Source organism: Pipistrellus kuhlii, unplaced genomic scaffold (assembly GCF_014108245.1).
Source record: "Pipistrellus kuhlii isolate mPipKuh1 unplaced genomic scaffold, mPipKuh1.p scaffold_m20_p_7, whole genome shotgun sequence".
NCBI classification, from domain to species: domain Eukaryota; kingdom Metazoa; phylum Chordata; class Mammalia; order Chiroptera; family Vespertilionidae; genus Pipistrellus; species Pipistrellus kuhlii.
Window position 1 is genome coordinate 48326386 of NW_023425573.1, and position 24086 is coordinate 48350471.

At 34.5% G+C, this 24086-nt stretch overlaps 1 protein-coding gene across 24 annotated transcripts in view; it reads left to right on the plus strand.

Annotated features, from left to right (window-relative positions):
* The window catches only part of BAZ2B (bromodomain adjacent to zinc finger domain 2B), a 277515-nt gene that overhangs the window by 192622 nt on the left and 60807 nt on the right, over positions 1 to 24086 (plus strand). For 13 of the 24 annotated variants that reach the window (XM_045575517.1, XM_045575494.1, XM_045575504.1 and 10 more), the window contains 9 exons: positions 1383 to 1550; positions 2434 to 2627; positions 9659 to 9856; positions 10365 to 10760; positions 15119 to 15722; positions 17312 to 17605; positions 18752 to 18812; positions 19596 to 19704; positions 19971 to 20072. In XM_045575517.1, the coding sequence (XP_045431473.1) occupies positions 1383 to 1550; positions 2434 to 2627; positions 9659 to 9856; positions 10365 to 10760; positions 15119 to 15722; positions 17312 to 17605; positions 18752 to 18812; positions 19596 to 19704; positions 19971 to 20072 (2126 nt within the window). Of the gene's footprint in view, positions 1 to 1382; positions 1551 to 2433; positions 2632 to 9658; positions 9857 to 10364; positions 10761 to 15118; positions 15723 to 17311; positions 17606 to 18751; positions 18813 to 19595; positions 19705 to 19970; positions 20073 to 24086 lie in introns of those variants that run through there. The other 11 variants (XM_045575503.1, XM_045575505.1, XM_045575511.1 and 8 more) reach the window with 6 other exon arrangements.

The following is a 24086-nucleotide window of genomic DNA, read 5'->3' on the forward strand; positions in this document are numbered from 1 at the left end:
ATATTCCTAGAAAAGGTTTAAAGACCATATAATATAGTATACTGGTAGTATTGAAAATTTCCCATGCTGTATTGTTGAGATTTTTCTCTAATTTCCTTATGGATATTATAATCGAGGAAAAATATTTGCATATATCTTGGAAAATTAGCCTCAGAGGTTATAACTAATTTGGTGATCTAGCAGATTAGTTAATTGGAAAAGATTGTTTCTGAAATTTTAGAATGGAGAATATAAGACTTTCCTTTGGATTATTTTCAAATATTTTTTTTAATATTTACCCTTCCTTGGAAAACATATTCTATAAAATTTGGCTTCTTTCTATTTTTAGAAGTTTTAACTGAGAGCTACAATTTGAACATTTAAATTACATTTTTGATGACTTTCTACATTTAGTCATTTTGCAGTGATAAAACAATCATTATTATTGTAAACTTATGAGAAAGTATTACCAAAGTTTACAATTTTTTTCATTAACTTTAAGGGGAGAAACTTTATAAATCTTTTATATTTTAAAATGAATTACTTATTTTGAGATCTTCTTTGAGCTCTTTTTATTCTTAGCTTCCCCACCCTCAGTCCCTCCAAGAAAAAGAAAAGAAAGAATAAGACTTACTGATTTCTGTTTGAGTATAGAGCTTTTATGTTTCTGTTTGAGTATAGAACTTTTTCTCTTTTTCTTTCAAAAATGCATTTGAGGTATACTGGATCACAATAGTCTATGTATTACTATTTAAACAACCTGATTTATCAGAGCCATATCTATGATGTATGTAATTTGAGGAAAATTTTAACACTAATCTTAAATCCTAAGGCATTAAAATAGGTTGGTATGATATTGAATATTTTTTTCTTTTACCATGGTAAAAGTCATCAGAGTCAAATAAATCTTTAATATCCAAATTTTCCATTTTATTTTTAAAACCTTTGTTCTTTGTAAACTTGAACTCAAGGAGGCTGCTGAGCGAAGATTCCTGGATACTATCTTTTTGTTTTTTTCTTAATATATTTTTATTGATTTCAGAGAGGAAGGAAGAGGGGGAGAGAGAGAAACATCCACGATGAGAGAGAATCATTGATCAGCTGCCTCCTGCACATCCCATACTGGGGATTGAGCCAGCAACCCCCGGGGCATGTGCCATGATCAGGAAACGAACCGTGACTTCCTGGTTCACAGGTCAATGCTCAGCCACTGGATACTATCTTAATGAGAGGAATAATGAGTGTATAACTTATAAGTAGCAAACTTTCAATTAGATTCAGCAATTCTGTTTCACGTTGAAACTTAACCATTTTTTAGGAATAAACTATAAAAAGCATTGTTACATTAACTTTGAAAGTTAACTCAGATATTTTTGCTTGTCTGTTTGGTGTTTGGTTTTGAGGTGCAGAATGGTGGCGAACAGCAGATGTTCATACTCGTACAGGGGCAGCCTTCTTTCCACCATTACTGGGAATTCCACCACTGTTTGCTCCTCCAGCCCAGAATCATGATTCTTCTTCATTCCATTCAAGGACTGCAGGAAAAAGTAGTCGAAATGGTCCTGAAAAAGGTATGAACTTAAATGAAGTATTTAAAACCCTCTGTTTCAATATGTATTATCAGTAGAGTTCAAGTTTAATAACATTTATAAAGCATTGTGCTGGATACTTTCACATTGCATTGCTTAATTCTTATAAAAACTCTTAGGATTGGAAATATTCTCATTTGCCACCAACATTAAATATCATTTAGTGGAGTTTTTTTGCAACCAAAGTTAAATAAGTTATTTAAGGAAATGTTGCTTACAGATTGATGTAGCATAGCAGGATTTGAACCCAGGTCTTCTAACTTCAAACTCTGCTGCTTTTGCCTTTGTATCTCACTAGCTTTATTATGTAACCCACTATAGTATTTACTTCTTCTGTAATTAAGCTTTAAGTTGATTAAAACTAATATCCTAATATTCTTCTTTTTATGTCAGTAATCTTTAATGATTGCTGACATTTCTGTCGTTCATGGTTGTTAGACTGTCATTTGCAAATTATAATAACATTTTAGATGGTTTATTATATTTCTTTTTGCTTGAGGTAGTATTTGGGGGAGTTTGCTCTGAAAGGATGAGTGTTTGCATTTAATTATCTTTCTTGATATTTTTAAAAAATGAAGTGAAAATCATTTTAAAGTGAATGATTCAGTGGCACTTACAGATGCATTCACATCATTGTGCAACCATCACCTCCATGTAATTTCAAAACATTTTCATCATCCCAAAAGGATTTATGTGTTGTGAATATCTCATAGATCTTATCATACAAGTTGGGACCTTTTGGGTGTGGTGCTTTCATTTTGCATTATGTTTTCAAGAATCATCACATTATAGCATATAGCATTACTTCATTCTTTTATGTGGTTGAATGAATTCTATTGTGTAAACATATTTTTTCCCCCTCAAGGTGTAAATGGGTCAATAAATGGAAACAGTACTTCATCTGTGTCTGGTATCAATACATCTGTACTATCCACTACTGCTTCCAGTTCCGTTGGACAAACTAAAAGTATAAGCTCAGGTGGAGGAAATCGAAAATGTAATCAGGATCAAAACAAAAACCAGCCTTTGGATGCTAGAGCTGACAAAATCAAGGATAAAGTAAGTTATTCTTTGAAGGACAAATTTATAACAGATCTATATGTAGCATTCCAAAGGTCAAACCACCAGTGTCTATGGAATAATTTATAAGTTACCAAGTTCTATTTTTATGGATATTTATTTTTATGATGTGGTACTAATATCATGTATCTCAAAAATTAAAACTGCCAGCACCAGTAAATAATGAAAATAATAATAGGAGATAAGATTTATTGAGAACATATCAGTTCTGTACAAATTGCTTTGCATGTAATATCTATTTCAATCCTCCCCATACCTCTAATGAGGTAGGTACTATTGTTAAAATGGGGAAACAAAGCCCTAAAATAGTGGGTTAGTTAGTGGTCAGGCAGGTTGACTCCAGAGCCCATGCTTTAGGAAACCAAAAGCAAATAAGAAAAGCTTTTTTAATAGTAATTTTCCAATATAGAGTGGTCAGAATAGCATAATAACCTTATGTACCCATTATCCAGGCTCAGTAATTTTCACCTTGAGGCCAACTTTATTTTGCTGTACAGATAATCAATTTAATGCCTCTCAGTTCTAAATTCACCCTCTTCTTAAAGATTTGATTGATTGATTTCAGAGAGGAAAGGAGAGAGAGAGAGAAACATCAGTGATGAGAGAGAATCATTGATCCGCCGTCTCCTACACATCCCTTACTGGGGATCACACCGCAGCCTGGGCTCATGCCCTGACCGGAAATCGTACCGTGACTAACTGGTTCATAGGTCAAAGCTCAACCACAGAGTCACACTGGCCAGGCTGCTTTCTGTTGTTTTGATAGTTGGCACAGTGTTAAATCATGTTAGAAGGTGGTCCCAGAGAAACCCTGGAATGGAAGGGTTTTCTGTTCCTGGTTCCAGTGTTTTTTTTCTGTTCTTCTGCTGTGGCTGCTGGTTGTACATAGGAGACTAAGCAGTGCACATCATACAGTGATTTTCACTGGCATCGCAGCAGACAGCTCATTCCCTAGACCCCCCATTGTGTCGGCCTGTGGTTTCATTTTCTGCAGTTCCATTTACTTGTGGTCAGCCACCATCTGAAAATATTAAATGGAAATCACAGAAATAAACCATTCATAAGTGTTAAATTATATGCTGTTCTGAGTAGTATGACGAAATCTCGAACTATTTTACTTCATCCCTCCAGGATGTGAATTATTCCTTTGCCCGGTGTATCCAGGCTGTATACGCTACCTACCTGTTAGTCACTGGGTGTCCATCTCGGTTATCAAACTGACTATTATGATATTGCAGTGCCTGTGCTCAAGTAACCTTTATGTTACTTAATAATGATCCCAAAGTGCAAGAGTAGTGATGCTGACAATTTGGATATACCAAAGAGAACCTGTAAAATGCTTTCTTTAAGTGAAAAGAAATTACTATTATGCCCCCAGCCTCACAATCCCACAGCCCCACCTGGCACCCTGTCTTGGCCTGGTGCCTACCCTCACCTGCTCCACTATCCTGCCTACAGGGCGATCTATCAAGGCCGAGCCCCCCTCCTAGCTCCCTCAGCACCAGGTAGCCGGGAGGCAGCTTCACCCCCCACCGCTGCCACTGGTCACAGTCTGTGGGATGATTGGCAGGGTGATCAGGCCCCTGCTTGCACCCATCTTGATCTGGCGCCATCCGCTCACCTGCTCCACCATCCCACTGTGGACCCGCTCTTGTGGCCCATCAGGGCCAGTAGTGCCCATTGCTGCCTGCTACCAGCACCACATCATCAACGCCCTCCATGTTCCATGCTGCCCCCTCATAGTGAGCAGTTGAGCTCCCAGTCAAATGACTGCCCAAGGGGGGCAATTTGTATATTAGGCTTTTATTATATAGGATTGTTGATAATCTCTTAATGTGCCTTAATTTATAAATGTTATCATAGTTATGTATATATAGAAAAAAAACATCGTATTTATAGGGTTTAGTGCTATCTGTGGTTTTAGTCAACCATCCACTGGGGGTTGGATCATATCCCATGTGGATAAGGGAGGACCACTGTAGTACGTTTTGGGGAATGCCACTAGGTGGCTTTCCAACTAATTTTATTGGTGCCCCAGCTAGCAAGTTCCCAATAATTTTTTTTTTTGGCATTCACTTTCGTCTGTGATTCCTCAGTGAGCTCCTCTGCTATCCAATGAGCAACAGCCACATCCTCTCCAACAGAGTTTGAAGCTAAGTCTTAGTAATGAGGACTTGGAGGAGAGAGGCCCCTCTTCCAAGTTTATTTCAGAGTAGTCTACCGTAGCTCTACAAGAAGTGGCAATTCCATTCATTTTCTATCCCAGTATTCTTTTTATTTATTTTTTAATTGATTTTTGATAAGGAGAGAAATATTGATTTGTTGTTCCATTTGTTTATGCATTCATTAGTTGCTTATTGTATGTGCCCTTACCAGAGATTGAACCCCAACTTGGGTGTATCAGGACAATGCTCTAACCAACTCAGCTACCCACCTCGGGCCTATTCCAATATTCTTTTCCCCTCAGAGTTGTTCATCTTCTGTTACTAATTCTTTATGATAAAATTTCCCTGTTCAAGTTGTTAATGTGGTTCTGCCTCCTGACTAGACCTCATCTATACTAATAAGAGGGTAATATGCTAATTAGAACAGGTCAACTGGACATCTTGTGGATGTCGACTTTCTTCTGGACAAAGCCACGGTGGCAGGGGCCAAGGCAGAGGCAGTTAGGGGCGAGATCAGGCTAGCACAGGAAGCAAGCAGTTAGGGGTGCAATCGGGCCAGCATGGGGGAACAAGCAGTTAGGCGCGAGATCAGGTCAGCATGAGGGAGAAACAGAGCACCTTTGGGTCATACATGGTCTGGCATGAATTACAGTAGTAGGTTGTTGAAGTAAAATGGAGATGAAGGGCATTGTTGCTAAAGAAGAAGATCCTATAGTTTTTACCCAGTAATTTTCAATTTTAAGAAGCTTTTAAAAAAATTCCTTCTCTAGTCCTCTTCTGGTAGAGTTTGAAAAGATATTCTCCAGTTAATTTTGATAATCCCTCCTGGGTTATATGATTACATCATTTTGCTCTGCTCACTTAATATCCTTAAGTCCAATTCCCTCATTTAGTCTGCATGTTTATCTAGAATAAAGATATTTTAAATCAAGCAAATTAAATCACAAACTAAAATATACACACAACCTGTTGGTAAAAAATAAAAAATAAATTTCAATTTTGAATAAGTTCCGCTCCTGCTGCCATGCACAGCAGCGAAAACATAAATGGTTTGATTATTTTAAACATGTAGTCACTCCCTCTAATAGTTCCTTATCCCGCTTAGAATTAATCCTTGCCATGGCCTACAAGACCCTGTGTAGTAAGACCCTGCCAGTCTATCCTGCCATATCTCCTATGTCCCTGGCTCCCTGGTTCACACAAGTCTAGTTGGCTTCCCCATTCTGTGAACACATCAAACTCGTTTCTTTTGCTGCTTCCCATCTTGAAGCATTCTTTGCTTGTTCACCATTTAGGTCTCAGCTCAGAAAGGTTCAATCTGTATCTAAATCTTTACCCCACCCCACCCCCAACACACACTATCCAGTTATCCCGTTTTTTAGTCGTGATATTTATCTCTAAAACCCCTTTTGTATATGTTTGTTGATTCTCTACAGTCAGATGCCACTAGGGCTGAGTTGTTGTTTCTTTGTCACACCCTTCTATCCCCAGAGACTAAAGTATTCCTAGTACATAAGAGCCTTGAATATGTGTTATTTTTTTATTGGAAGAAATGAGTGTACGTGAAATGAAAGTTCAAGGAGAGGGTTCTGAAATGCTTTTCCAGATTGAATGGGGAGTGGGTGGGTGGGGGGTTAATAAGCTCTTCTTTGATCATTTTTTGATGAACCTAAGAAGACTCATTTTTTTAAATGTTTAAATGGCATAACAGACATACTACCTAATTATTTGTGAATGAAAAAGAACTAATTAACTACACATACACACACACACACTAATAGCAATTAAGGAGATGAAATTGGTGATATTGACACTCATTTTTCTCTTTTTACTAATATCTGGACTTGCAGCTCATATCTCCTTTGTTTTTTTGTTTTTTAAGTAGGGTCTCGATTTGTTACCTTATTAAAAAAGCATAGACTCTATGCACTTGGTCAGAGTATGCTATGCAAAACTGCCTGCATCAGAATCACATTACAGGCCAAAACCGGTTTGGCTCAGTGGATAGAGCATCGGCCTGAGGACTGAAAGCTCCCGGGTTCGATTCCGGTCAAGGGCATTTACCTTGGTTGAGGGCACATTCCCAGTAGGGGGTGTGCAAGAGGCAGCTGATCAATGATTCTCTCTCATCAATGTTTCTGGCTCTCTGTCCTTCTCTCTTCCTCTCTGTAAGAAATCAATAAAATAAAAAATAAAAAAAATAAAAAAGAATCACATTATGGGTGTGTTTAAAAATCCTTGTGTGCTGTTTAGAATTGGGACCCAGGAATCTGTGGGTTGCAGCCAGCTTTATTAGTGAGCATTGCACTATAAAGATTTAGGGTCTGCATCTCTAAACTTCATTCTTGCCATCTATAATAATAAAAGCATAATATGCTAATTAGACCAGACAATTGAACAACCTTCCAGGTGTCCTTCTGAACGACCTTCCAGACCAAACTGGGACTGTGAGGGAAGCCTGGGACCCAAGTGCCAGAGGGAAGCCAGGGGAAGGAAGGCCCACTCTTGCATGCATTTCATGCATTGGGCCTCTAGTCCTATCTACAGTAATAAGAGTAATATGCAGATTGACCATTACTCAAACACACAATATGGCTGCCCCCATGCGGTCAAAGATCCTGCTCCCATGTTCAAGCATGAGAGGGCAGTTGGGAGAGTCCAGGCCTGCAAGGGAGGGCAGTTGAGGGTGATCAAGCCTTCAGGGGAGGGCAGTTAGAGGTGACCAGGCTGGCAGAGGAGGGAAGTTGGGGGCAAACAGGCTGGCAAGGGAGCAGTTAGTCATCAATCAGGCTGGCAGGAGAGTGGTTAAGGGATGATCAGGTTGGCAGGCAGGTGAGCCGCTGGGAGCCAGTAGTCCTGGATTGTGAGAGGGATGTCTGACTGCCTGTTTAGGCCTGATCCCATCATGATCGGGTGTTAATGGGCAGTCGGACATCCCTCAAGGGGTCCCAGATCGGAAAGAGTGCTAGCTGGGCTGAGGGACAAACCCCCACCCTCATGCACAAATTTTGTGCACCTGGCCTCTAGTCTTTAAATAAAAAAACCACACAGATGACTTGAGCATGAAATAGGAGTTTATTTCTTCCTGCTAAATCACTATAGCTTCCTCATTTCTTTCCTTTCATAGCTAGCCCCTACTGAAACCAAAAGATGATAACTTCAATTTAGATTCCTTATGATTTTCATAGTCTTACTATAGTGCTTAGAAACACACAATATATTTAGTTTGCAAGGAAGTGTTTCTCCAACAAATGATAGGCTTAATATTCCTATATTATTATTGTTTCCCTTTCATCTCTACTTTGGTTCCTTGTCATTTTCTGCTTTACTGTGAGAGAAGATAGCTCAGGGAAGGGTGGCAACTGTTAGTTGATTTTTTGAAGGTGTGTCTCTGGGGGAAGCATTACAGTTGCTAGTTTGGAATGTGACAATACCATTGAAAGCAAAATAGAACAGCAGGAGTGAATCTCCTCACTTCTACACATTTTACTTGATTTGAATGAAATTTCAAAAGGTACAAAGGAAGAGTATAGATTTGTAATCTGTAACTATGGCTTAAACTTGGCTTCCTGGTAAAGAGGTATATGATTATCTTTCCTTCACCAGGCCTAGTAGTCATGAAAGACCCTATTTCTATTAAGACCATAGCTTCCATATTTGTAAGACCATAGCTTTTGTAATTGGTTGATTACCTTTTCTATATTTTGTTCTTTATCTATATCAGCAAACACTATTGAAATATTCCTAAGTAACTTTGGATTGTACTCAGTCTATTGCTCTTATCATTTCAGTATTTCTCCCTGCAGTCTTCCTTTGACAGAATTTTAACTTTTCCAAAATTCTATAGTTATTTAATTATAATTCATATAATGATTTTTCCTCTTTTTATCCACTACTATTGTCTATCTTTAAATCCAAAACTTTTCTTCCAAGTTTAGATTTCCTTTTTCCTATAGAATCTGAAATGTTCCAGAAATTAATATTTTTATTATATTTTTCTTTTTTATGTAAAATATGAAAAATTAAAATGTTGACCTTAAAGCGGCTTGTAAGTCCTTTGCTACCTATCTTATCTTCTCTATACCACTTACTACTGTATGGAATTAATTGCTTTTATATTAATCATCTGTCTACTACCACCACCACCATTACCACTAGAATGTAAGTTTCTTGAAGACAAGTACTCGTTTTTAAAAAATATATATTTTATTGATTTTTTTACAGGGAGGAAGGGAGAAGGATAGAGAGCTAGAAACATCGATGGGAGAGAAACATCTACCAGCTGCCTCCTGCACACCCCCTACCGGGGAATGTGCCCCCAACCCAAGGTACATGCCCTTGACCGGAATCGAACCTGGGACCTTTCAGTCCGCAGGCCGATGCTCTGTCCACTGAGCCAAACTGGTTTCAGCTGAAGGCAATTACTCTTATCTTAAGCATCATTATAGCCCAACACAAATAGAAAAGTGTATTTGGCATATTATATGTAAATATTTGGCTAATAACTTACTACCTGCATAAAGAAAGAAGACTAAAGCTAAATATAGGACTTCTGTGCATATAACCCTTATAATTGGAATTATTACTTTGTAAATTATTCTTGTATTTTATAATATACTATATTGAGATTTCCCATATACTGTACATGTCAGAGCTTGTATATTTTATTGGAGAATTTCTGTCACATAAGTTAATTTGATTAGTTTGTTGAACTATTACCCTTATAATGTGAGTTTTTCCTATTTCCTAAAGTGACATTTTGAGATTGAAAATATCATTTGAAAATTAAAAGAGCTTACCTCTTACTGAAACTTGAATTTTTCTAAAAATCTTGTTTTTATCCAGAAACCACGGAAGAAAGCTATGGAAAGTTCTAGCAACAGTGATAGTGATTCAGGCACATCATCAGACACCTCAAGTGAAGGCATTAGTAGTAGTGATTCAGATGATCTAGAGGAAGATGAAGAAGATCAAAGTATTGAAGAAACTGAAGATGATGAATCTGATTCAGAAAGTGAAGCACAACATAAAAATAACAACCAGGTATAAATAGTTCCCTTAGCCTAATATACACAGTATTTGTATTTAGTGATTAATTTATTTATCCTGACTCTCAAAGTCTGTAAAGTTTAATTTTAATCTTTGCCTTTAGTTCTCACTTTTTAAAAAATTTGATTTTAGCAAGAGAGAAAGGAGAGTCAGAGAGAAGAGAGAGAAACACACATAGAGAGAAACATTGATTTATCGTTTCACTTATTCATTCATTAGTTGATTTCTTACATGTGCCTTGATTGGGGGTTGAACCTGCAACCTTGGTGTATTGGGACGATGCTCTGACCAACTGAGATACCGGCCAGGGCAAATTCTTGCTTTTACAAAAGACAGAATAGGAGATGGAGAAATATTTTAAAGAGATATTTACTGTATTTTTCCTGTGCTTTATATATCTATCACAGGTCACTAGGAACACTTCTTAAAGTTCTTTTTTTTCCTGGTTGGTGTTCTTTCTTTTAATAGATGTTAAGCTCTGCCTTTTAACTTTTATTTACAGGTGCTATTACATGGTATTTCAGACCCAAAAGCAGATGGACAGAAAGCAACTGAAAAAGCCCAGGAAAAAAGAATACACCAGCCATTACCTCTTGTGTCTGAATCCCAGACCCACTCATCATTCCAATCCCAGCAGAAGCAGCCTCAGGTTTTGTCACAGCAGCTTCCATTTATTTTCCAAAGCTCTCAGGCAAAGGAGGAATCTGTGACCAAACACACAAGTGTAATACAGTCTACGGGATTGGTGTCCAATGTGAAACCTCTATCTTTGGTAAATCAAGCCAAAAAGGAAACTTATATGAAACTCACAGTTCCTTCTCCTGATGTACTTAAAGCAGGGAATAAAAATACCTCTGAAGAATCTAGTCTTTTGACCAGTGAATTGCGATCTAAACGGGTGAGTTAAAAATTATTTATAGAAGAATTTTATTGTTAGGAAAAGAGCTTTTATATAATCTTATAATATGCAGGTTTTAAATTAAATTCTTCTCTTATTTTTATACCTTTTCTAGTCACCAGGAATCAAATATGCACATCAGCAAACTAAATTTCTCTGACTTTACATTTGTATGTACATCTGCTTAATATATTTTTGGCAACACAATCAAGTCATTTCCCCCCTGGTTTAATGATTTAACAGTAAGGAGAGAATTATGCTTAAATCAGACCTACTTAATGATCACTTTTGTTTAAAATATAATGTCCTTTTCTTCTAATGTCAATATATTTTTAAAGAAATGAACTATTGAGTCATTTGCCTTTAATTTAGCTATTGTAAGTGTAAAAATTCTTCATAAAGTTCTATAATTTAGCTATTTTAAGTGTAAAAATTCTTCATAGAGACTCATTTTCCTTTGCCATTCTTAGTGAATTATCTAAAATACAAAATATTTTGAGTAATTTTTATTTACACAAACACCAGAACCACTCATCAGAAATTTTTTCAACTTGATTTTCTTCCTTTGATTTTATTTACTATACAGTCTACATTCATATGTTCAGTAAAATTCTAGTAATTAATTGATCAATACTTTACATTTTAGAATGAACTCAGAGTAGAGGGAAAATATTATTTGTTTGAACACTGGTTTTGATTATAAAAATTATCATTACACTTACTAAATAAATATTAGCTAGCACTCGTAGAGCATGTACTGTTTGCCAGTGATTGTTATAGGTGCTGAACTTGCACTTATTCATTGAATACTAATATCTGTTAGTGCTACTAACGTTGTTATGACCAGTAAGAGATGATCAAATTGAGACACTTAGAACTTTAACTTTCTCAAGATCACACTGCTAGTTAGCGATGGAGCTAGAACTCAAACCTAAGAGTATGGCACAGGAGTTATTTTCTTAACCATTATAATATTCTGCCTTTCTTTAAAAAGTCACATTGTTTTAGTCCATTGACTCTTGTTTTACATCAAGAACAGGGTCAAACATAAATGACTTAAACAAATAGGCTTTTTTGAGAATGTAAACAAGTAATTCTCAGGTGTACATTAGGACTTCAAAAAGGAAATACCACCCAGAACAATTAAACCAGGTTCTCTTGTCTTGAGATTAAGGTGTTACATGTCTAAGGTGGTTCATATGTGCCAGATTTGAGAGCCATTGATTAAAGGGAATGGCAGTGGTATCATAATACCATGCACATTATAAGTTGTAACAAACCATTCAATCATAACAACGCATTATTATTGGCATCACTTTATTGACTCTCCATGAGTAAATTAATCAAATTAAAAATTACATTTTGGAGGCTATTTTAATTCTCATTAATGTATATTGCACTTTAAGATAAATGAATTTACCGAATAACATCAAGAAGTATTTGCCTTATGAATGGCTTCTTAATTTTTTAAAAAAGTTTCTTATTTAAAGAATTTTATATGATTGCCTATTAGAAAGTCACTTATTAAATATTTGCTTAATAAATGTAGCCAAGGTAGGCTTTCGACGCATATGATCTTATATAATCCTTACAAAACTGTATGAGATAAAGATATTAAGGCTTGGAGAGATTAAGCCACTTGCCAACATCACATAACAATTTACAAGCAGAAATGTCTTAAACAGAGATCATTCTCATTTCATAGAACATGATTAAGATGAAATAATTTGTTGTTTTTGAAATAATGGTTGTTAATGGGAAATATTTTATATGAATGGAGATTCACATTAGACTCAATTCTAAATGACTTTATCTACTTGTTCTTAGTACTTGGTATTAACTTAAAGGGCATTTTATAAATATTTCCCTAATACCAACTCTTTTTGCTTCATATGCAATCTAATATAAATAATTTTGCTTTATGTCCTATAATAGCGTCAATTGTTTCATGACATCTACTATGTATCTGCCTTCCTCACTATCCTGTGCTTTTCTTCGGTGTAATTTAATCATTGGGTCTTTCTATTACTTTTACACTGTAGACAGTTAATTCAAATCAGTATACATTAATTGAATATATAGATCAGGAGTCAATATTTTTTATCAGTTTTGCCTAGAGAGTTTTTCCTGTAGTCTTCAGAGACTCTGGTTGAGTCCTGGCAGCAAGAACTTTGAGATGGATCAGAGCTTCTTCATACCTATCTCTTCCTATACTCCTGTCATCCAAATGGATGTCTTAAAGCAGAAAGACATTTGCTACTATACAAGTTTCAGTTTTCTTCCCTACTTTTTATGTTCCACCCTCAAGTAAAAAAGAGAGCATGTTTGCTGTAAAAGAATAATTGATATTATTCTTGGATATAAAATATGAATATCTATCTTTGGTTATTTTTTTAAAATCTTCAGAGTCAAAATATGGGAAGAGATTCTTCAGAACTGGAGAGGATTAATTTCAGAAAATTAAAATACAAAATATAAAACTAAAAGGAAAGTTTTTGTTTTTATGACTGTTTTGATCCTATATATTTAGAGGGAAATTTTACTACATATAAAAAAACACAGAATGATTATGTGACATAATTGTGCTATAGGAAGTGAAAATACAAGTTTTTCTGCTAAAAATTTAAATCAGTATATGTAAATATGAAGTTTAAATACATTATACATATACTTTTACAATATACTGTGGTATGCAATAGTTATCCTATATAATAAAAGTCTAATATGCAAATTGTCCCCTTGACCTGGAATTCAACCGGGAGCTCGACCAGGGCAGTGCATCAGCCAGCCAACCACAGAAAGGGAGGCCCCAGCCAGTGGCGGCAGTGACAGGCAGCTGGGGGTAGGGAGGCCCCAGCTGGCAGCCGGCATCCACTAGGTACCCTACCCATGCACAATTTCATGCATTAGGCCTCTAGTATCATATAAGTATTAACTAAAATTGAGTATGTTAAAGCATATCAGTATTAAAATTTTGCTATAAAATTATTTTCCAAAGGCAGATGCAATTATTTGCTATAATTTTCCAGGTTTTATTCACTAATTAAATATTAATTATGGAGCAATGCCTTGGGTGTGATTATTATGTGATAGTCTTTGTTTACCAAATTAATAATTTAATTTTCTAAGTGAAGAAGTTTATATAGGAGTTGTGCATTGCTAATTAGTACTGGTACTTTAAAATATTTCATAAGTGATTTTGTATGGCATTCCATCTGCATTTATCCCTGTGAAATGCCCACCACAAATCTTTGCTGCCTTGATTTTTAAGAGCCCAGGTCCAATGCTGAGAGCGCTGCTGATTTTAATTTCAAGGCAACCATTTTCATTACAGAATTTTATCTTCTCTATCTATAACTTAAAATGCTTTAATCATCCTATTTCAGTTTATATATGCATATTATTTTAATTTATTTTAATAAATAAAATCTATGATTTTACTCTGTTCAGTACAATTATTTTTTGTTCCTTTTTTATAGATGTAAATTTTAAGACTTAGTGGTTTAAGGATAATTTTTCTAAACTTTTATTATACTCTTTCCAATGCTAATATGCTAAAGGCACCCTAAAGATGGCCCCCAGAGTGTTGAGCCAGCATTTTCATCAGCCTCATCTCACGTTGATTATAGGTTGTACAGGGCAGAATATAAGGAGGTCAAGGTGCTCAAAGGATAGAGGCATACGTGCTCTGGCTGAAACAAGCATGGAAAGCTGCTTGGTTGAATTTGAAGAATGAACAACATTTCATTAGCTTAAAATTTATAAAAGGAGGATGCTTCATGCAGAGAAAATAGTTATAACAAAATGTGGGTGCACAGGGTGTGACAGGTGTGACTAGAAAGGTATGAACTTTATATAAAAAAGTATTTACTTTCTAAAGTTGGCAAAGGTGGAGGAAGCACTAAAGCTTTTGACTGATGAGCTAATATATAATATTAGACTTATATTAAGATTTAATTGACATTTGTGTAAAGCATCTATTGAGTTGGGTGGGAAGAAATGGTATGGCTTAAGTTTGAGCAATATTTTAATGAAAGAATCATAAGAAATAGTAATATGACTGACTTGGAGAAAAGTGAAGGACAATTTTAGAGTTTCAAGCTTGGATTATTGAGAAAACGGGAGCAAAAGTAAAGAGAGGGGGATAGTCAGGAAACATATGTAAGAGGGAAGCACTAATTGGATTTTAATATATCGATATTATGTCTAGCCAAGGTTCAGCAACCAGCAGTCTTCACAGCCACCACTTTTATAGCACTTGTAATCATGATTTAAATTTGTGTATAAGCAGTTGTCAGATACTGCAGGCAGTCTTTGTTCTTGGTGTTGATTTGTTCTTTTAACTTATGTTTCAACAGGAACAATATAAACAGACATTTCCAGCACAGTTAAAGAAACAGGAGTCCTCCAAGAGCCTGAAGAAGGTTATTGCAGCTTTGTCAAACCCAAAAGGAACCTCTAGCTCACCAGCACATCCAAAACAAACACTAGAAAACAACCACCCTAACCCATTCTTGACAAATGCACTTTTAGGTAATCACCAACCAAATGGAGTTATTCAAAGTGTCATTCAAGAAGCTCCTCTAGCACTTACTACCAAAACTAAAATGCAGAGCAAGATTAATGAGAACATTGCTACTTCAAGTAGTACCCCTTTTTCCTCACCTGTAAATTTGAGTACAAGTGGAAGAAGGACCCCTGGCAATCAAACGGCTGTAATGCCCTCTGCCTCTCCCATACTCCATAGTCAAGGAAAGGAAAAAGCAGTTAGCAATAATGTAAATCCAGTAAAAACACATCACTCTCATCCTGCAAAATCTTTAGTGGAACAGTTCAGAGGAACAGATTCAGACATTCCCAGTAGTAAAGATTCTGAAGACTCAAATGAAGACGAAGAGGAAGATGATGAGGAAGAAGATGAGGAAGACGAGGAAGATGATGAATCTGATGACAGCCAATCAGGTTATTTTCTATTTAAAAATTTTAAAGTATTTTAATAAATGCTACGTGAACCAAAACATTTTAAAAGCGGTTCTTAAGTCCAGGCTTATAATTATGTCATTCACTATGTTTCACACAGCTATGTATATTTCTGTAGAGAGTTGGTAAAATTTAGGTGTAACTGAAATGGGAAATCCTAAGTAAAATTCTCAGCTTTGTTATTCATTTAGCATTAAACAAATAATACTTTAAAGCGAATGTAAATAACGCCTGAAAATCATGAAGTTGCTTAATTGTCACTTAATTCAGTGCAACTAATTTATCCCTTTTTGCATCTCTTCTGCTATTTGTTAAAATGTGTCATAGTCATTCAGAAAGTAGCAAAAACCTAAATCCCTATGCATGTCTGTTAGCAATCAGAATGCATTTTAATTTAGTATTCTTCCTGATTTTATTTTTATTCATTTCCTGGTTTTGTTTTGTTGTGTGTATTTTTTGTTAGCTTCTTTTTATTTTTCTTCCCCTTAACTTTCCTTCCTGTTCCACAGAAGATTGAAAATATAAGGTAGCTTAAATTTTAAATTCAAAGATGAAATATATATGATAAAAGTTTTTGGTCAACCACAAATCCAATTGTAAATTTGCTAGTCACCAATATGAATAGGGAAATATAGTCAATTATACAAGGTAAAGTATCAATGAAGTAAAAATAGCTACTTAGGGCAAGAACATCTTTTCCTGTAATATTTTTTCTGGTGTTCCCATAAACACAACTTTACACAGTAGATAATGACTGTCAATATTAACATCTTTCAAAGACAGCTTTATAATGAACTTTAGTGTACACAGATAATGCTACACACAACACAGTTCCACAAAAGCTGTTGTTCCGGAAGCCATTAGGATACAGTACAAATATCAGTCCTATGTTTATCCAGTTTAATCTAAGAATAGATTTTACATACCTGTAGGAATGGATGTATTTATAGGACGACACTTATAGGGCGACATTGCTAGAACAAACTTGAATTATTAAACATTAAATTACCCCCCACAGTTGTGCTAGTAATCCCAGTCTTTTGTGAAGCCTGAGCAGCATGATGGAGTCCTAACACCTATATAGAATAACTGCAGCCAAAAAATCAGGAATCTCCTTCAGAAAATTGTTTTCTTTCATGTCAAAGTGCAGATGAAAAGGTGATGGCAGTCCTATTCTTCTCTTTCTCATAGTGAACTACGATTCTTAAGCTATTGAGATCTATTAATTTAAACAATCAATTCGATCCCCTCTACACTTTAGTTTCTCCATTAAATTAAAAGTGACTTAAAACCACTAGGCAGAACTCATCCTGTGAATAGTGTCATATGAGGGAGAACTATTTTATGAGTAAAATGGATACTTCAATGAAGAATTTTGAGGTTTTATAGCCTGCGAACATTGTACTCAAATAGCTTGCCAGATAGTAATTTTTACATTTATGCTTCAGGAAGATGCTCATTTGAGTTCTTATTCACAGATGCTGGTTCCTGAACTATTCCATTTAGGTACAAACTGCAAATTGTTGGTGATTATCTAGTTATAATATACAAATGCTTCTTTTACTTCCCAGAATCAGATAGTAATTCAGAATCAGATACAGAAGGATCAGAAGAAGATGATGATGATGATAAAGACCAAGATGAATCAGATAGTGATACTGAAGGAGAGAAAACTTCAATGAAACTGAATAAAACAGCTTCCTCTGTCAAAAGCCCTTCCATCAGTCTCACAGCTCACTCAACACCTCGTAACCTCCACATAGCAAAAGCCCCAGGCTCTGCTCCTGCTGCCTTATGTTCTGAATCCCAGTCACCTGCTTTTCTTGGCACACCTTCTTCCACACTTACTTCAAGTCCACACTCTGGTACCTACACTTTATTTTTATTATTGTAAAGTAGAAGGCAAACCATAGCAAGAATTCTTATTTATACAGTGGTCTCAGGATGATCTCATTGGAATCGAGTGTAGGTTGGCTAAGAAAGGTCATCATGTATTTTCAAAGGATATGACCCATTTCCATTTTTTTTCTCTGTGCTTACAGTTTTAGAACCTGCTTAATGACAGCTCTTGATTTTGAATACTTTCCTGCTTCTGTGTTTAGTTTATGCTTCTACAACTTAGTATTTGATTGACAGTGGACTTTTTTGTACTTTATAAAAATGAGCTCACTTGGTTACTTAAGATTCAATTGCGTATCTGCCCAACACATCACCAATCATTTGTATTAGTGAGTAGCATTAATATTCCATTAACACACCACATCTATATTTTTCTATTTGACCTTTATAAACTTCTAGAGGTCTTCATTTAAAAGTTTTTACATTAATATTCCAAAAACTATTCTCTATTCTCATTTCAATAGCTAAGAAGATATAGAGGCATGTAGTAAAATATTATGTTTTACTTATTTCACTCTTTTCTTGGGAAGGAATTTCTACAATAGTTTTGCTTCCATTTGCCAGTATGATATCCAACTAATCAAAATGTATGTATTTGTATTTGTGAAACTTGGTCATCATCTATGAAACATTTTTACATGTAATCATAATCTGATTTCTTTGTACTTTAATTAAAAAACCTACTAGAGTTTTTCTATGGATTTATATGAACGTAGACATTATATTATTTTTAAATGTATGAGCCAGCAGTTGGAATTTATCAGCATCTTAAAACTAATTTTCAAAGAAAACAACAGTATATGATTTTCTGAAACTTTACTACTACTTTAGCCATGTTTAAATAATGAAATCAGAGGAACACTATATATTTTTACCTTGCCTTGTATTCTCTTTGGAGAGAAAGACTAACTTTTGTCATGCAGACCAAAGAAATCCTCTACTTTATACAATGTGTTTTGTTGAACCATCTAAAAATAATGTACAAGTTGCAGAACAACACTAATAATCCAAGCCATTAAGATCTCTTATTTAAAGAGGAGTTTCAAAACTATCAAAAAATTGACATCTGTGTAAACTAGTCTTTTATGTTAACTGGCTGAATTTTCTTGAAGGCACTTCCAAAAGAAGAAGAGTAACAGATGAACGTGAACTACGTATCCCTTTGGAATATGGGTATGGAAAATGAGATTTCCCTTTTTACTTTTCCCACACATGTTTATGCATGTTTGATTTCATATTCTACACTATTATTATAATAAGTGAATATACTGTATAGTATTTATTAGAGAAGAGCTAGAATGAAAAGCAAGTAAGATGATAAATTAGAAAACTGAAATTAAGGATAACTGCTGTGTTTAGATATGACAGAGCTGTGATGGGGTTATGCATTCAGGTGGGAATATGACTAAAAAAGAAGCAAGAGCAAGTCATTTGGCAAAGGGAAGGGGTGCAATTGAGAGTGTCAGAGATTTTGTGAAGATAGAATTTAAGGGCAGGGAAAGCCATTGTAAGACTAAGCGACTTGGCCCAAGTTTTTCTAAAATGGTTTAATTGGAACTGAGCAGTTGTACACTGAAGTACATGACTCTCCAAGAGCAGACAGCAGGTTTACTGTCATCCTCTCACTTAAAGCTTTTCGGATGTAAAAAGTCAGTACATATTGACACATGCTATTAATATGTCTCAAAGTAATTCTAGTTAAGATTTCTAAAAATTTTAATGGAGTTTCATATTTATAACTTGAGTCTTTGATTAATTTCAATTGAATTACTTAGCTAAAAATTAAAATAATTTTAATAGTAAATATATCTCAGTTGTATAATCAGAGGGTTTAATATTTGTTTTCTTTGCATTTTTCATGTTTTCTAAAGAGCATGTATTTTTTATTTTATTTTTTTATTTTTTTAAAGTTTTTTAAATTAAGTATGTTATAATTCTCATTTCTGTTATACATAGCTGGCAGAGAGAGACAAGAATAAGAAACTTTGGAGGGCGCCTTCAAGGAGAAGTAGCATATTATGCTCCCTGTGGAAAGAAACTTAGGCAGTACCCTGAAGTAATAAAGGTACATACTTTTCACCAAATAACACACATTTGGTGCCTATTATGCATGCTTATGGAAAAAAAAAAAATACACTTCTTTCTCAAATAAGTTCCTTGATGCAAAATGTTGTGTGTTTGGGACTAATGTACTTCACCTAAATTGAACTCCTATAAATCCATAGCCCCGTGATAGAATACGCAAAACGTTAGTGTTCTGAAGATAGCTATACATCAAAGCTGGGTTGTCATTATTAAAACCTGAAGTGGAAAAATATGTGATTTTTTCAGTATCTCAGCAGAAATGGAATAATGGATATCTCAAGGGACAATTTCAGCTTCAGTGCAAAAATAAGAGTGGGTGACTTCTATGAAGCCAGAGATGGACCGCAGGTATCCACTTTTTAAAAAGTATAGTCTTTGAACCAAAAAAGTAGTACCATAACCTTAATTAAGTAAATTTCACTACACTCTTTTAGTTCATTGATATAGCTGTACATACTCCTTTGTGGTAAACACTCAACACTCAAACTACTCAGTTTACTGTTTCAGTAGCAAGGAGCTTTGGCATAATAGATGTCTTTTTTTCAAACATTTTTATATAAACTTTTTCCTGTTTGTTAATTCTGTCAGTAGTTTTACAGGTTATACAGATATAAAAGTTTCTGCATGTTCATGTGAAATATAGGAAAGCATTAGTTCCCTGGAAGGTAAACATTTTCTAAAATTTAATTTGAATAGGCAAAATGTGTTATACGTCAGATCAAAAGAAGACAAATAATGTACAAACAGGATTTTTTTCTGGCAATATTTTCTATTGTGAGTAGACAGGCTTTTCCTTCTTACCTAACCCTTTAGTTTTCTAATGCTAGAAATAAAAAAGACCTTACTCATTCTGCAAGAAGTATATTTTGAGAGCTCAAAGATTAAGGAAATTGTCCAAGACTACCCAGCCTCAAACAGGCAGGACATAACTAGAATGTAAGGTTCCTAACAATTTTCTTTTGTGTTCATTGTGTAACCTATTTATGGAAATATATTCCATGTTTTTCTGTGTTTAAAATTAAAAAAATTTACATTTCAGATTTACTCTGTCACCAAACAGATTCTCAGAATTTTAGAACCACAATGGTATTTTGCATACTCCATATATAATGAATCAGTTTTTCAGTCACAAAGCATATTAGAAAGTAGTAATAATTTTACTTACAAATTCTTTACATTTGTAATCTTTTGGTTTGTATTATCAAATCCTTACTGTTTATGCCAAAGATAGCTTCATGATTTTTGGATCAATATATTTTTGTTCTGAGAACAAAGCTAAGTGTTGTTCAATACATAACGGATTTTTAGTTTTATATCAGTGATAATTAGACTTAATCTCTAAAGCCTCATTAGGCAGAGCAGACTGTTCTTTGACATCCATTCACTTTTTATTAAACATAATCAGTGTTTTCCAAATGCGTATTGTCTTGCTGAGCGATCATTCCAATCAAGAAAATATGATGAATTACTAAATCTAGAATGTGTGAAGCTGCCAACATTTCAACAGACTGCAGAGGAAAAATAATAGCAATTTTGAGAACACTAATCTCAGTTAAAAAAAACACAAAAAACACATTTGGAGCCCTCGCTGGATAGTTTAGTTGGTCAGAGCATCATCCCCATACACCAGGGTTGTGGGTTGATCCCCATCAGGGTACATACAAAAATCAACCAATTAATGCATAATTAAGTGGAACAACAAATTGATGTTTCCCTCTCTCTTTCCTTTCTCTCTCTCTCTCCCTCACTCCATCTCTCTCTCTCTCTCTCTCTCTCTCTCTCTCTCTCTCTCTCTCTCGTCAATCATTAAAAAAAAATAATTGGGATTCATTTAGGTTAATTTTAGAGAACAACAATAAAGGTAAGTAATTAAAAAATGTTAATTAGAGATGCACACAGATGTGGAGCCATATATTGTACATTTCTATGTATGGTATGATCAATATATAATATGTAAGCATATAGTTAGAAATGTACGTAATTACCGTATTTTCCAGCGTATAAGACGACACGGTGTTCTAGTAAAAAGCCTGCTCAGATTGGCCAGAATCAGAGAGGCGGTCTATTAAAAAAAGAACTGGTGTTGCCTTGGAAGTGGGAGGTAGTCTTATGCAGCGAATATAGGCCTAAACCTATGTTTTAACTGTAAAATTAGGGGGTCGTTTTATACGCCAGAAATACAATATCAATGAACAAAGATTATATATTTTTGTTAGAGTATCTATGATGTGCAATAATTTTGATCGGCCTACATTTTGTAGAAGATTTAAAAGATAGTTTTGGACAAAGACAGTGTTACCATGTAGTGACGATCTGCATCTGTTTACGATGTTTGCCTTTATATAAGTTGTATAAATGGCACAATGGCTATATATAGGGTAGGGCAAAAGTAGGTTTACAGTTTTGAGTATGTGAAGCACAGTTTATTCTTATATTATTTATAAATTACTGTATTTCCATATGAGCAGCTGTAAACTTACTTTTGCCCCACTCTATAGATTGAAAACAAAACTATGCATATTGAAAGACTGGAAGAAAATGCCTCAGAAGTTTAATGATGGTTGTAATGGTTGATGGTACAATAGATCCTTTTCATTCCTATGCTATTTCATTTCATATTTTCTAAAATTTGCTTGTATTCCATATATAACCTGAAAAACATTTTTTATTTAAAAAATAAGTATTTCTATCCCTTATAATCCAATAAATCTTATCTTTCAGTTTTCCAAAATCATGGAGATTGTAAACAATGATTTTAAATACTACTGTTACAGTTTTCCAAGCTTCCTATATTTTGGGCAGTGTTTAATAGCAAATGAAATGCTGTATTTGGAGACTCATTAGTATCCTTAATCACTCTCCTAACAAAACATTTGCATTGAAAAATATAATTTGTTCGTAGTATTTTTTAATTTTAAAACATACCAAAAAAACCCCACCAGTATTTGTCCTATAACTTCTAATTTTGTTTAAAGCACTTAAAGAATTACAATAGCCCTGACCGGTTTGGCTCAGGGAATAGAGCATCAGCCTGTGGACTGAAAGGTCCCAGGTTCGATTTTGGTCAAGGGCATGCACCTTGGTTGCGGGCACATCCCCAGTGGAGGATGTGCAGTAGGCAGCTGATCGAGTTTTCTCTCTCATCGATGTTTCTAACCCTCCCTTCCTCTCTGTAAAAAATCAATAAAATATATATTTTTTAAATTACAACAGTGGTGTTTCAAAACTCTATTTTACAAATAGATGTTGGAAGATGATAATTTCTGCTACAAGATAATATCTGCAGTAGGGAACCATGGTTATTTTGTACAAGTTAATCATTTTTGACAATATATTTCTGAGCTTAAGAAAGTAATTATACATATATTTATTAACAGAAAAATGTGTTGAAAATATTGGCTAACTTAGTATAGAGTACAAAAATATTAGAAGTAGAGTATGAGAGCTCAAATTTATTGAAATTTAAGTAAAATTATCATTAACTACATGACAACAATCTAACCTTTAAAAATTATAAAGAAGAAAAGCCCTTAAATTAAAGTAAAAAGATAAGATTGACCCAATAAATGGGGGATGTGGCTTTAATCTAGTCATTGTTAGTTTTATTTATTTTAGTCTACAAATGTGGAAAGGATTTGTAGAATCAGCTACTTGTCACTATCTACTTATCCTTAGACAGCAAACACTTTCTGCCAGTTTCTATAGAAACCAAGATTTTAGGGATGATAACGTTCATGGAACAAAATGAACTATAACTGTACTCTTTATAAGTCTATGTTATACTGGCTGGCTACCTGCTAACGTAAAGGTGTAAGTTAAATAGATTTCTTACAGACTTCATCACATTATAATGAATTTGCTGAACCTAATTTTTATCTTTGTTTTCATTTTATTTTGTCTTTGAGAATCAGAATAATAGAAAGTAAGGTTGAGCTAGACACATTTTGGCTAATAATAGGATTATTTTTAATTACATAAATATAAATAGGTAAAAAGGTATTCACATTTTTATTATGGATATATGATGGCTTCAAAATAAATTAATGACTAAGGTTACCTGAAGCATATGATAATCTCTGAAAAGCATTTTTTTGTGAATTGTAAAGAAAAAAAATTAAGCATAAATATAACAATCATGTTTATTTTTTCAACCAGGAAGTTCACAAGCATTGAGTTGTGAATATCTTCTGTGTTCAGGCTAAAATGCAAAGAAAAAAAAAATATACAAAGAAGAAAGGAGTTAAAAGTGACTGAGAAAATGTTGCTTTTTCTATTTGAGAAATTTTTTTATTTTTATTTTTGAAAAGGTATTTCTTTTTAATGGCAGAAGGCCATGAAAATATAAAAATGTCTATAAGTCTT